The following is a 14,435-nucleotide window of genomic DNA, read 5'->3' as shown; positions in this document are numbered from 1 at the left end:
CTCTGAAGCACAGCCGGTTGACAGAACTTCTCTGAAACACAGCAGGCTGACCGAACTTCTCTGAAACACAGCGGATTAACAGAACTTCTCTGAAGCACAGTGGGTTGACAGAACTTCTCTGAAACACAGAATGCTGACAGAACTTCTCTGAAACACAGCGGATTGACAGAACTTCGCTGAAGCACAGTGGGTTGACAGAACTTCTCTAAAGTACAGTGGATTCACAGAACTTCTCTGAAGCACAGTGGGTTGACAGAAGTTCTCTGAAGGACGGAGGGTTGACAGAACTTCTCTGAAGCACAGCAAGTTGACAGAACTTCTCTGAAACTCAGCAAGTTGACAGAACTTCTTTGAAGCACAGCGGGCTGACAGAACTTCTCTGAAGCACAGCAAGTTGAGAGAACTTCTCTCAAACACAGCAAGTTGACTGAACTTCTCTGAAGCACAGCAAGCTGACAGAACTCTCTAAAGCACAGCAGGTAGCCAGAACTCTGAAGCACAGCAAGTTGACAGAACGTCTCTGAAATAATGTAGGGGTAAGTTGTAAGTGCTCCCTTTGGTCACAGCTAGTGGTTATTACAACCATCACGGGCACAATTAGTTGTAAATAGCTGGTGAAGCACAACGGGGCGTTCCATCTTCTTTGAAGCAAAATGGGCTGTTTCAACTAGTCCGTCCACCATGTGTTGCAAGAATAGCATGTTTAGGTGTAAGGATTTCCTTTAGGCACAATGAGCTCCTAGCCGCTGCAAGGGAACTGGACTCCAGATGTTGATGCTGCTGTTTCCTAAGGCATAAAAACTAAGGCTGAACCCATCATGTGGCGGATGGACTACCAGAATTCTCCTGGCATCTTCATTTCCTGTTTAATCTCTGAAGCACGGCGAATGGGGAGACAGGCGCTTGCATTGTGTATGTAGTATGCATGTACAGAATATTGTGTACTGAATATTGAGATGCAAGAGTATTGTGAGGATCAACATATCGACAGATACGTATATATAGGTAAGTATAGATTTTCTATACTTTACTCACTTAAATGTACCTTGATGATTTATGTATCTTTTAGGTACATAGATGTGGAGTTGTCAATAGGAAATCCATACTTACCCATATGCACTTACCTCTTCAATATTGTGGTCATGATATTCCTGTAATGCGATATTCAGTGCATGATATTTCAGACTACAACTATATGTATGTAGTGATATGTAATTAGCGCAGGCTGGCTGGGATGTCATCATTTTCATAGAAATGGCGCCTTAACCTTTGCATCAGCATAGACTTGCAGGGTTCAAGAAATCCAAAAGCTGCAAATATCACTCAAAGCCAAGATCTGATGTGTACAATACGCCGTAAGCAAGCGTTACCCAGTGCGGCACAATATAAAGACAAGAAATAAATACTTTATAAGCACACTTGGAGGCTGCTGTATAAAACATGAGCAAACATTTAACCATTAACAGAGTCTCTATTGATTCTGAGAAAGAAAACATTGATCTACGCTTGCAAATACATGGGTGGTATTTTGTATTTGCATTCTAAAGGTCTGCCATTTATATTCAATAAGTCCCTCCATTTAAAATATTTATTCACATCCTCCGTGGTTTTCATAGACTTTACCAGTATTCAATAATATTTTGACACGCAAACATTCGCCAGCAGCTAATACGCACTATGCCAAATTCCATGAAACTTGGTACAGAAATTCTGGAATTCAGCTGGGGGGACATGTGCTTCTCAGTCCTAGCTGCAGTAGGCCATGATTTGTCCATAGTTTCTTAGAACTGCCTGGGCCCATGCTGGCTAAATTTGCATGCCATGTAGGATCTTATTCCCAAAGAACTCTGAAATCCAATTTCACGTGTTACTCTTGTGTTTCAAAAAGACGTCCAACTTTTAAGAGATTCACAAACCAGCACCAGTACTCAGTGGCGGCTGGTGTCAGGGCAGAGTGGCAGCATCGCCGACTCAGCACTCTTCTGCTGCACTGCGTAGGCTGCCAAACTCCCCTGCGGCCAATCCTGACGCTGCTCTCATGCATGAAAGCAGCATCAGGATTGGCCCGAATGCCCTCAATTTGAGCTCCCAGAGAGACTGGGAGCCTGTGCTATGCTGTCTCCAACCTGGCATGCCCACTGGTCAAACCAACATGCACACTGAGCAGTGCCCAACACTCCCCCTCCAGCCTGTCATCAGCTGGCCCCGCCCCATGACATGTTCGTGGTAAAAAGAAAACTATTATAAACCTGGTTATTATTGTTTTATTATCGAGTTTTGGTCTGCTGGCGGGGGTAGGGAGGATGCCACTGCCAGTATTCCTAGAAATCTCATATAGTCGGAGGTTTCCAATTTAGAAAGGTTTCTCATGTGGAATTCCACCAAGTGGAATATTCTGCATGAGTCAATGGCATTGAGATGTGCGCTGGAACATCTCACTATTTTTCCAGGGAAAGTATTGTCTCTGTGGTCAATGTCATCGCCAACAGCCCCATGAAATCTGGAGATGCTGTCGTGGCTTTCCCACCCTAAATAGGCTACTAATACTTACTGACTTTCACATGAGCAGCGTTTCAGAGCGCATAAATACCTACAAAATGTCTGCAAATATGTACAAACTTGTACATCTGTGGGTGATTGCTGGAGTTTGCAAAATCAATCTTTTGCATCAGAGTAACCGCATATGCTACTGCTTCAAGTCACCTAACTCAAGGATTCCCTATTTGTGAGTGCAAATTACAGATCAACGCTTGATAATAAGACCCTCGGCGAATAGGTTAACTTGGACCTTGATGGAAGGTGGTTGTTTTAAAGAAAAAGGGAAAAAATGGTTTATCTGATACATATGCTGGCTATTGTCCTCTGCTTCATTTTAAAATGAATACCTTATATTTTAAAGAAAGACTTACGGAAGTGTAATCATTTATCACAGTTTCAGAGAAAAGGCAGAATGGATTTGCCCAACAGTTGCGAGACCTTGGGAAATGATACTTTCTAGAAGTGGTGCAAATGGGATTAGCTGCTTCCAGAAACAAAAGTAGAAATGGTGTAACTGGTAAGGAACTTTTTCTCTTTGCTACAAATGTTCACCCTCCCCACCCCCATGGGCATAAATGTGCTAATATTTTATAGAAATGGTGGATGATTCATGTTGACACAAGAGGCCAGTTCACAAAACATTTTTGACTGATGCTGTTTTATGTTTTTGGTGGCAGGTTAAGCAGTGCTTGCTTCAACACCCTTTACCTCCGTCTTACGAAAACAGGATTCTGGAGGTGGTAATATGTGACAAGAACGTTTTTGCACATTTTTTGTAGGACATTTGGTTGTGGTGGTGATTTGTTCAGTAGTTTTCAGTTGTTTTATGTGCTGTTATGTTTTGTTGTGCTACATTATTGCAATGTGCTTTTCATGTGCTTTATCATACTCTGATTTTGAAGTGATGTGCCCACTTCTGCTTTGATTGTGTTGTTATGTTGCTTTGTGTATGTTATTGTTTTATGTTCAGTTGTTTACTTTAGATATGTCAACAAATGCTGCTACATTTAAAGCCAAAAGCAACTCGTACTTAGTTCATATGACAAGCAGCAATTAAGCACTATCTAAAGTGGTAAAATATTGCTGCTCCAACTAGTCAACGATTTAGGACGCTAGCCAGCCCAAATCAAAGATTTAGGAAGCTAGCCAGCCCAAAACTGTGGCAGAGGCGGAGTCTAAGCTTAGTTCTCCCAGTGCTTGCTTTATGTGACACGCCGCCGTAGACTAACCATTCACAGCGCTCACTTTATGTGATACAACCCCGGAAGAGTAGGATTTTGTGTCACTGTACCAGATGTATGCCCCTAGTGCGACGCTTTTAATTTCATTCACACAAATACTGTAATGAGGGGTCCCTAGGCACTTTTTCAGAAGAGTTTCAAAGGAAGTCTTGTTTGTAAAGGGAACTTTCATCTTTGGTTACAGGCAGGTCTATGAATGCAACAGTGTATTTTATTTCAATTAAACATTGACTAGAATCCCACATAAGCTCAAAGGCCTTATAGCGAAGAGCAATGACATGAAGAAACAAAAGGTAACTACAGACAAAAAACCTACAGTGAAAATTGGATCTGTCTATACATAGGGAAGAAAAACTGTTCAGAGTCATACAGCATCAAGTAGTAGCCGGATTACAAAAAATCGGCCGAAGATATCCAAGAAATGCAGGGTTTTTAGTTTTTGATGAAACTCTAAAAGCAGCTATACAATTTTAACTCCCCTGGCTAAGTACCGCTGATTACATCACACTGCCAAAGCACCGTCACTGACGTCACCTTAGTGCCAAGAAATGGGTTCAAATCTATAATGGTCCAGCAACCAACTTCCGTACCATAAAGGGGCAACAATTGAGGAATCCCAGTGGGAGATGGAATGTCCACAATTGTTACGTCATGAGTGATATCTTGAGCAATGGATTTGTGGGTGGGGGTTTCAGGCCACATTGTTATCTTACAAGTGCTCACACTGCCAATCGGAGACGCGCTGTATTCGGTCACATGCGCATTGTGCCACTTGTTTGTTGTAGTGGAACAGAATCAAAATAAATTTCAAAAACAAAAAGCGTTCGCACTGCCACACTAGCGTCAAAGAGCACACAAAAAATGTGAGACTATTCACATAGTTTAAGTTACGTTAAGTTAGGTAAGGGTTCGGTTAGGTTACTTATTTGTAAAGAGAATTACACAAACCATAAAGTTGCCTCAATGGAGGGAGGTGAAAAAGAAAGACCCGGAGCTAGAAAAAGAGGGGAGAAAAGTGATCTGGGACATAGGAAGCCTTGAGGATAAACTGGATGAAATGGTCCTTCCTAAAAAACTAATATCACACTAAGAAAGTGAAAATGGGCTTTGACTCACTGGTCTTAGGTGGCAGGCTGGGACTGAGGCAGCTGGCGCAATATTGGTGAGGGGAAGCGGGAATAAAAAATGAAGAGGAAAGCGGAAAAGATTGGTATAGGTAGCACATTTACAGGTGATATCAGGAGATCCTTCAATGGCAACCCTGGAGGCATCCCGCACTGAGGCAAACCTGAGCATCTTCTTGCACGCACACATTCACACCATGTCAACTTCTGGGCCTTGTGCAAAGATTCTGAGGGGAAATTCTGGCACCAAGGGGGAATAATTATTAAATTACTACTGGGCCAAATAATAGGTGATTGGGTTGTGACAAAAGAAATGGGCAGAAGTAGCTAACTGCACAAATTACAGCAGTCCTACAAGTCACATTACAATGCAAAATACATATTATGCAATAGCCTAAACTGGCATTTGCATACATGGTCAAAACAAAATATAATTACAGGTCATTAGTCCCAAATTGACCTATCACTCAAACATCTAATATTCCGATAGAGACGGATTACAATTTAAGGGCATTCCATTGTAAAGGAGTGCAGCGAAAGGCCACTGCTGCGGCTCTCACAGTTCTCTGATTCATTGACAAACAATCATACACATCTATTGTCTTCTTCGACAAACCTAGCAAACTTAGCTGAAGAAGAGAAGACGTGTATAAATTTGCTTGTCGAAGAAGATTAGGCCCATAAAAGGATTAACTTCAAAGTGTGTTTTCCTCTTTTTTAGTCAAACATTCGGCCTTGCCCGGTGCTTTTCAAAGAGAACTTCAATTTTGCCTTTTTTGGCTCAAAAGTTAAATCTTGAAAACTTTCTAATGTTGGGAAATCTGATTATAGGATTTACTTAGGATGCAGAAGAGATACTTTTCAATCCCCCCACCTCCAACATATCTCCCAGTCTCCTTAGGAGCCGTGTCTCTGCTGGGTGTTCCCAGAGTCATTCTGGGGTGCTTCTTACTGCGTCAAATGTCGCTACAACGATTCTACCACTGCACAGGACCTTCACAGCGAACTACTCATAAATCAACCGCATGTTTATATGATGCAATGTTCCACATCCACACCACTGCATGGTCTGCATAAGTACAATGATCCTAACTCTAAGCCTAGCCGTCCCCTTCTTCCTAACACTTACCCACCTTTTATCTTATCACTAAGGATAATCATAACACTTACCTAAACCCTAAAACATACACTCAGCATCAGAATAAACCTAACCCTAAAACTGACATTAACGCTAGATATAACCCTAACCTTAACCTTATTGCTTACGCTAAACATATGCTGCTTCTAGCCTAATCCTAAAATTAAAGTTTATATCTCCCCCTAGGATGATATAATCTGGTGCTCATCTAAAGCTCTCTATCGCCCTTTAGCCAAGTTTGCGCTATATAAAAACTGCTAAACAAAAGTTAAGCCTAGCCCTAATCTTACCCTAAATCTCAACGCTATCCCTAAGCTTAAATCTAACCCTCAGTCTAACACTAACCACAACCCTTACCGTACCCCTAACCTAAAGTTCTAATAATACGCTGCAATCCTCCTCCAATCCTTCCCCTAGCCCTAACAATAAATCCACTCTTAAATCTTACCCTATATCTGCCTAGTATGACCCAAACTTTAGCTAGCTCCCTAGGATTTACAGTGTGAATGTAGCCATCGCTATGTAGTATATATAGATGCTGTGAATTGTATGCAGTGGCATACGTCGATGTAGTGGTGTCTCCATAATGGTCAGGGCGACTGGAATCATACTGACCTGTTTTCTCAATAATTATGGATTGGCTGCATTTACCGTATAATTCATCTGCTGCATAATTTGCAGATATTAGCAGGTTCCGACGGATTAAAATGTACTAAAATCGTGGCTGCTTGTGTTGCTGAGCACAGGGAGGCCTGTGGCAAATGCTGACTGGTCCTCTTTCTGTTGCTTATTGCTGCATTTAGGGGCTGATCTGGGTTTGAGGTGAAACTTTTGCACAGGTATGTGAAAATGGCAAAATAAGGAAGGAATACTATCACAAAATGTGTGTAGTATTTCATAGCATAATTTGCCTGTTCCTGCCGCATTATTTACTCAACCATGCCACATAATTCCAGTTACACCTGATAATGGGGTTGCAGTGTGAACGGCCATTAGATCCATAAGCACCCATCCTTAAGAATTGTTTGTGAAAAAACCTGTAGCAACATGGATATCGCAAAACTCCATCTCCAAGCGCACCTATTGCATTTAGGGAAATAACTTGAGTGCGCCCGGAAGACAAGTCCATGCACAGCAGACTGCGGCACTATGCAGAGGCTGCAGGCTGCAGCCACCCTCGGAACTGTCTCTCCCTCGATGCAGATAAAGAGGTGATCTCTCCATCCGGGAGGAGAGATAAGAGCCCCTCGGACATGGCGGCCATTACAGCACAGCTCAAACCTTTTAATCCCTCTGCAGTCCCCGAGCCCCACGGAGACAGATAATAAAGTATTTATACCATAGATGAACCTGGCCGCGAGGGCGGGGGCTGCTGGGAGGGCGGGCTCGCGGTCTCGCGGCAGCGTGGGGATGCCGGGTGGGGATGCCGGGTGGGGCGCGAGAAGGCAGTGGCGGGTCGGGTAGCTTGTTCCTGGTTCTAAGCCTCCGGCCGCTAAACATCACAAAACGTACATTCAGTAAGACAAGTAGGCAAAAAATATATGTTTGTTGATACTGTTGTGTTTGAACTTTTCTCAAAGTTTCATAGATTGCTGGCAGGGACGTTACGCAGGCTCCTGCGGTCACAAGAGAGGTGTATGCAGATATAGGATCACATGGGCACGACTAGTTATGCCTTTCATCTACGTGAAGTCTGTACACTGAATAATGTAAGGGAGCCTCAGCCCCAACCTTTCACCCCCTCTCCTCGCATACACTTCAAGCGTGCTCCATTTAGCCCAAAGTCGATGAATATTTGAGAGACATGCGAGAATCAGGGGCCCCTCATCACATGCAGGGGTCCCATCGTTCAGTGTTACCTCACTGATTGCTTGGAACTGCTTTTCGTTTTCAAAATACTTTTTAGTCAGTTAATTGTGACGAAAACACTGTTTTTACAGACGTGTGTGAGGCAGGTACAGTCTTGCGCCCTCCGGCGTTGGGACCCAATATTCAGCGCTGAGGTACTCACCACTGAGACCCGCCCTGCAACCAACCAGCAGCCGGCTGTCCCCACATGCCAACGGGGGAGCAGCCCCCTCACCGCCTGCCTGGCGGCGATCTGCCCCTCACACACATCCAGAGACACCAAAACTGTAAAATGATAACTGGGAACCAGGACTCTCACGGACACTAGCTCTGCACCACCCACACCAGCTATGCACCCAGCACTACACCAGACACCCAAACACCAGCTGTGCACCCAGCCTCTCATACAGGCAGCACTACACCAGAGACCGCCCCCATCCGCTGTGCACCCAGCTTGCTCTACACTAGACACCTGTCAAACAAGACTGCTCTACACCAAAGAACCACCCACCCTAGGTGTGCACCCAAACTCTCCTTCAACTGCAGCTCTACACCAGACACCCACCCACCCCAGGTGTGCACCCAGCCTCTCCTTCAAACTGCTCTACACCAGACACCCACCCACCCCAGGTGTGCACCCAGCCTCTCCTTCAAACTGCTCTACACCAGACACCCACCCACCCCAGGGGTGCACCCAACCTCTCATTCAAACTGCTCTACACCAGACACCCACCCACCCCAGGTGTGCACCCAACCTCTCATTCAAACTGTTCTACACTAGACACCCAGCCACCCCAGGTGTGCACCCAGCCTCTCCTTCAAACTGCTCTACACCAGACACCCACCCACCCCAGGTGTGCACCCAACCTCTCCTTCAAACTGCTCTACACCAGACACCCACCCACCCCAGGTGTGCACCCAACCTCTCATACAGGCAGCACTACACCAGAGACCGCCCCCATCCGCTGTGCACCCAGCTTGCTCTACACTAGACACCTGTCAAACAAGACTGCTCTACACCAAACAACCACCCACCCTAGGTGTGCACCCAACCTCTCCTTCAAACTGCTCTACACCAGACACCCACCCACCCCAGGTGTGCACCCAACCTCTCCTTCAAACTGCTCTACACCAGACACCTGTCAAACAAGACTGCTCTACACCAAACAACCACCCACCCTAGGTGTGCACCCAACCTCTCCTTCAAACTGCTCTACACCAGACACCCACCCACCCCAGGTGTGCACCCAGCCTCTCCTTCAAACTGCTCTACACCAGACACCCACCCACCCCAGGTGTGCACCCAACCTCTCCTTCAAACTGCTCTACACCAGACACCCACCCACCCCAGGTGTGCACCCAACCTCTCCTTCAAACTGCTCTACACCAGACACCCACCCACCCCAGGTGTGCACCCAGCCTCTCCTTCAAACTGCTCTACACCAGACACCCACCCACCCCATGTGTGCACCCAACCTCTCATTCAAACTGCTCTACACCAGACACCCACCCACCCCAGGTGTGCACCCAACCTCTCATTCAAACGGTTCTACACTAGACACCCAGCCACCCCAGGTGTGCACCCAACCTCTCCTTCAAACTGCTCTACACCAGACACCCACCCACCTCAGGTGTGCACCCAGCCTCTCCTTCAAAATGCTCTACACCAGACACCCACCCACCCCAGGTGTGCACCCAACCTCTCCTTCAAACTGCTCTACACCAGACACCCACCCACCCCAGGTGTGCACCCAACCTCTCCTTCAAACTGCTCTACACCAGACACCCACCCACCCCAGGTGTGCACCCAACCTCTCATTCAAACTGTTCTACACTAGACACCCGCCTAACTGTTCATCCAACCTTCCTTACACACTGTTCTACACTAGACACCCACCTTAGATGTGCACCCAGCCTCTCATTGAAACTGGTCTACACAAGACACACACCCACACGACCCCAGCTGTGGACCCAACGTCTCACTGTCTCTACACCGGATCCCCCCCCCCCCCTCCAGTTCAGCTGTGATTCACACAGCCTGCTGTACACCAGACACCCACTCACTTCAGCTGTTCACCCTGCGTGCCAGACTGTTCTGCGGCAGACACCCATCCAGCCATCCCAGCTGTGCACCGGCGTGGCAGGCTGTTCTATGGCAGACACCTATCCAGTCATCCCAGCTGTGCACCAGCGTGTCAGGCTGTTCTATGGCAGACACCCATCCATTCCAACTGTGCACCAGTGGCAGACACCCATCCAGCCATCCCAGCTGTGCACCGGCGTGGCAGGCTGTTCTATGGCAGACACCCACCCATCCATCCCAGCTGTGCACCGGCGTGGCAGGCTGTTCTATGGCAGACACATATCCAGTCATCCCAGCTGTGCACCGGCGTGGCAGGCTGTTCTATGGCAGACACCTATCCAGTCATCCCAGCTGTGCACCGGCGTGGCAGGCTGTTCTATGCAGACACCCACCCATCCCAGCTGTGCACCGGCGTGGCAGGCTGTTCTATGGCAGACACCTATCCAGTCATCCCAGCTGTGCACCAGCGTGTCAGGCTGTTCTATGGCAGACACCCATCCATCCATCCCAGCTGTGCACAGGCGTGGCAGGCTTTTCTATGGCAGACGCCCATTCCAGCTGTGCACCAGCGTGTCAGGCAGTCCGCTGTACACCAGACGCCCACGTGCAGCAGCCAGCAGGTGTGCACACTGCACCGAGTCCCAACCCAGCGCCGCTCCGCCTCAGACACACGCCGGCTCTGAATGGGATTTAAGGATCCGAACAAAGAAGCCTGAATCTGATACCCACTCACCTGAGCTGTGCATGAAGACCCTATGCAGAGCACCGCTAAAGCTCCCACCCTCCCACACCAGCGGTGCGCACACCCTGCCGCAGGTCTACGCCAGTCGATCAGCCAGGCTGTTTACGAAGGGCCTCACAGAGGCCGGCTGCACATGGGCGCACACGTCTGCACACAGCACCACACTATGCCCGTCTCTGGCACTCACTCCACACAGACTACCGCTGCACACCAAGGCCCTCGGACCAACTCTGTACCAGGCAAGCATCCCCCAAGATGCACGGAGCCGCGGACACAAGCAGGCTCCACACCAGACTCCCGCGCACCCTTGCTTTGTAGTTTGCACCGAGCCATCATTCCCGCCAGTGCCACACCCGCACAAACCCACCACAGATGCACTGAGCCGCACACGTATGAGCTGCTCTACGGTCTACATTCACACACCACAGCTCGGCAGCCAGACCCTCACAAAGACCTTTAAACACCAAATCCCATCCCAACTTAGATGTGTGCCCGGTCCTTAGTACCGGACGGATCTACTCCACCCCCCCCCCCTCCCCGCCTACCCCCTGCGCACGTGCGTTCAGAGGGCTCTCTCTGCACCCATCCATCCGTATCCCATGCCAGGCCCAAGCGGACCTCCACACCGCACCTATGACTGTTCACAGCCGCTCAGACAGGCCAGCTCCACCGCAGGCACCCACCCAGCCCGGCTGTGCACACAGCGTCTCAGACACCCCAGTTCCACGCGACACCCCGCCACAGCAGCAGCGCACGCAGGACCTTGTGTACACCATCAAATTACACTGCACCCATCTCACTTTGCGCCCCGCTTCTCATATGGACTAGCTCTATAGCAGACCCCACCAACCCGTGAACCTAGTCTCTCATCTAGCCAGATCTACATCAGACACCCAACCGTGAACCTAGTATCTCATCTAGCCAGATCTACAGAAGACCACCTCTAAACCTAGTCTTTTATCTAGCCAAATCGATAGCAGACACACCCACCCGTGAATCTAGTCTCTCATCTAGCCAGATCTACAGAAAACTCCCAACCTTGAACCTAAACTCTCATCTAGCCAGACCTACAGAAGACAACCCCTGAACCTAGTCTTTTATCTAGGCACATCCACAGCAGACACACAGCCACCAGGGAACCTAGAGCGATAGCAGCCCCACCCAGCCACCCGAGAACTTAGTCTCTCATCTAGTCAGATCTACAGCAGACACCCAACCGTGAACCAAGTATCTAATCTAGCCGGATCTACAGAAGACAACCCCTGAACCTAGTCTTTTATCTAGGCACATCCACAGCAGACACACAGCTACCAGGGAACCTAGTCTCTCATCTTGTCAGAGCCATAGCAGACACACCCAGCCACCAGAAAACCTAGTCTCTCATCTAGCCAGATATACAGCAGACACACCTGCACCCATGAACCTAGTCTCTTATCTGGCCAGACCTACAGCAGACACCCACCCATCCGGGAAACCATTCTCTCATCTAGGCAGACACGCCCATCCGGGGAAGCCAGTCTTTCATCTTGCCCGGTCTACAGCAGACACTCAGCCCCAGGGAGCCTAGTCTCTCACCCAGAGCTCTAACACCAGCCACTCTGCTCGGTGTGACTATCCTGCTCCCTGTGTATCCAGCCCAGATGTGCACCAAGACATGTCTTTGGAACCGCTGCAGCCTCTGCCTCACCCAGTTCGTGCCATTGATGCCCACGTCCTCACCGCCACCCATGGGCACGGAAGCACCGTCAACGTTTTCGCCCCATGACTTTATTCTCCAGGCTCTGCCCCCCTCCCCCTCCTGCCCATGCCTTCATATCAATGCCGTTTACACCTATGCTCTCCACACACCACGCCTCTACCCTCACCCTAGTTTTTCGCATACCCTCTTATCCCTTTACCCCCACACCCTCAGCCCCTCCAGATTTGCTTTCACTCACCCTCCCAAGTATTCCCCCGTCTCCACCCCCCCCCCCCCACACACACATGCCTTATGGCCGCGCCCCGCCCTCCCCTCGCGCTCACCCACCTGCCGCGCGCTGAGCTCTTTCTCCAGCTCCAGGGGTCGGTTCCTCCAGACCAGGTGATGCAGCGGGAACCTGCTGCTGTCCGGAGCCTTCCCGGAGCCCAGCATCATCCCTGGAACATGCCGGGCCCGCCTCCTCCAGCCCCGGAGACAACCATCCGGCTGACGGGGAGGGCGGGGGGGGGGGGGGGGCGCTGCGGGGAGGAGGAGACTGGAGACCGGCGACAGAGACTGCAGGGTACGGGAGGGGAGAATGAAGGCAGAGAGAGGAGAGAGGGCGGAGAGCTGGGAGTGAGTGGTAAACTGCACGTTAGAGAGAAATGGGTAGATCTAAGAGACACTGCTGGGCAGAGGGAGGGGGGAAGACTGATGGAGGCGAGCTGGAAGTGAGAGTGCAGGGAGGTGGAAGGTTACAGGGCAGAGGTGCGCGAAGAACGAGAAGCGCCAAGAAGGAGACTGCCGGAGGAAGGAGCTATGGACTAGGAGGTAGGGTGAGAGTGAAAGGGAGTAGGGGAGGTGGAAGTCTGCAGGGGCTGAGAGGGAAACTAAGGTGGAAAGAAGAGGCGACCTCACAGGGGACGGGTGGGTGCAGGCTGCACGAAGGACGGGGTTGACCTGAGAGGAAGATGGAGAGAGGTGACAGACTAGAGCAGGGCGGCTGCAGGAAGGAGAGACTGGGAGGAGAGCTGGGAAGAGACCACAGTGGGGAACGGAGGGAGGTGGCAAGCTCCAGGGGACGCACGGGCTGCTGTTTGTGTGCAAGGATAGTTTCGGAACAGGGGCGTAGCTTCCAACAGAGCAGCAGGCGTAGTGGCACCAAGCCCCAGGTATGTTAGCGGCCCACCTCACCCCAGTTACTGGCTGCGTTTTTACTACCAAAACAGGGCGTGGAGTCCAATCTGATTGCTTGCATTAGGGACCAAGGCACCCGTGCTACGTCACGGATGTAGACTTCACGAGGAAGTGAGAGACAGTGGAGAGAGACTGTATAACAGGGGGCGGGGTGTACTGCAGGGGTACATTCTTCTACTGAGTGTGGGTGGCATTTTACCGTTCGCGAGAAAGTGTCACTCATAATCGCTGAATGTCACTCATAATTACACTGAAATGAAAAGGTCACACATAAGCAATTTGAAACCGTGGCAGCTATGGTACAAGTGAACACGAGGTGGAGAGATGCCAGAATAGAGGGCCAACCCAAGGGGAGGAGACCTCCGAGGGGGACTTCAAAGGGCAGCGGCACAAGGGAGGGGCGTGGGGAGCCGCGTGAGAATAGAGAGGGAGCCCTCAGGTAAAGAAAGAAGAAAGGCAGGAGAGGAGTAAACTGGAGACAGCAGGGTAAAGAACAAGACAGGAAGGGGGCTGCAGATGAAGGAGGGGGCGAGGAGGAGGAGTGCATAACAGAATGAAGATGAGAGCCTGTAGGGGAGAAGATCAGAGAGGGAGAGGAGCGGGCGCTGGGGCTGTGGTACCTCAAGTTAGTTGAGGCTGGCATGGAGGAGGAGTGTTGGAGGTAACAGGAGGAGCAGGGGGACTTCCGGGACGGTGCAGGTGTGTTCAGCCCCCCCCGAAATTTTTGCTCAGCCCCCCCCCTCCCCCCCCCCCCCCGAAATTTGCCTCTAGTTGCGCCTCTGCTCCAGTCTAGGGTGACCACCTGGCAAGAAGGCGAATCTGGACAGTTTATGAGGAGGGGAAGGG

General features: G+C 49.7%; 1 protein-coding gene across 6 annotated transcripts in view; it reads right to left on the bottom strand.

The window, feature by feature from the left end:
• ANKRD13B (ankyrin repeat domain 13B) overlaps window positions 1-13,665 on the bottom strand; it is a 362,818-nt gene extending 349,153 nt beyond the window's left edge. For 2 of the 6 annotated variants that reach the window (XM_085649222.1, XM_085649223.1), the window contains exon 1: window positions 12,741-13,665. In XM_085649222.1, coding sequence (XP_085505348.1) covers window positions 12,741-12,848 — 108 coding nt within the window. In that variant the 5' untranslated portion in view covers window positions 12,849-13,665. The remainder of the gene's footprint in view (window positions 1-12,740) is intronic. The other 4 variants (XM_085649225.1, XM_085649226.1, XM_085649224.1 and 1 more) reach the window with 3 other exon arrangements.
• Window positions 13,666-14,435: the final 770 nt, after the last annotated feature.

This window comes from Triturus cristatus, chromosome 3_2 (genome assembly GCF_964204655.1).
Source record: "Triturus cristatus chromosome 3_2, aTriCri1.1, whole genome shotgun sequence".
Classification (NCBI taxonomy): domain Eukaryota; kingdom Metazoa; phylum Chordata; class Amphibia; order Caudata; family Salamandridae; genus Triturus; species Triturus cristatus.
Note: the sequence above shows the minus strand (reverse complement) of the source record. Positions and strands in the feature narration are given on the sequence as shown.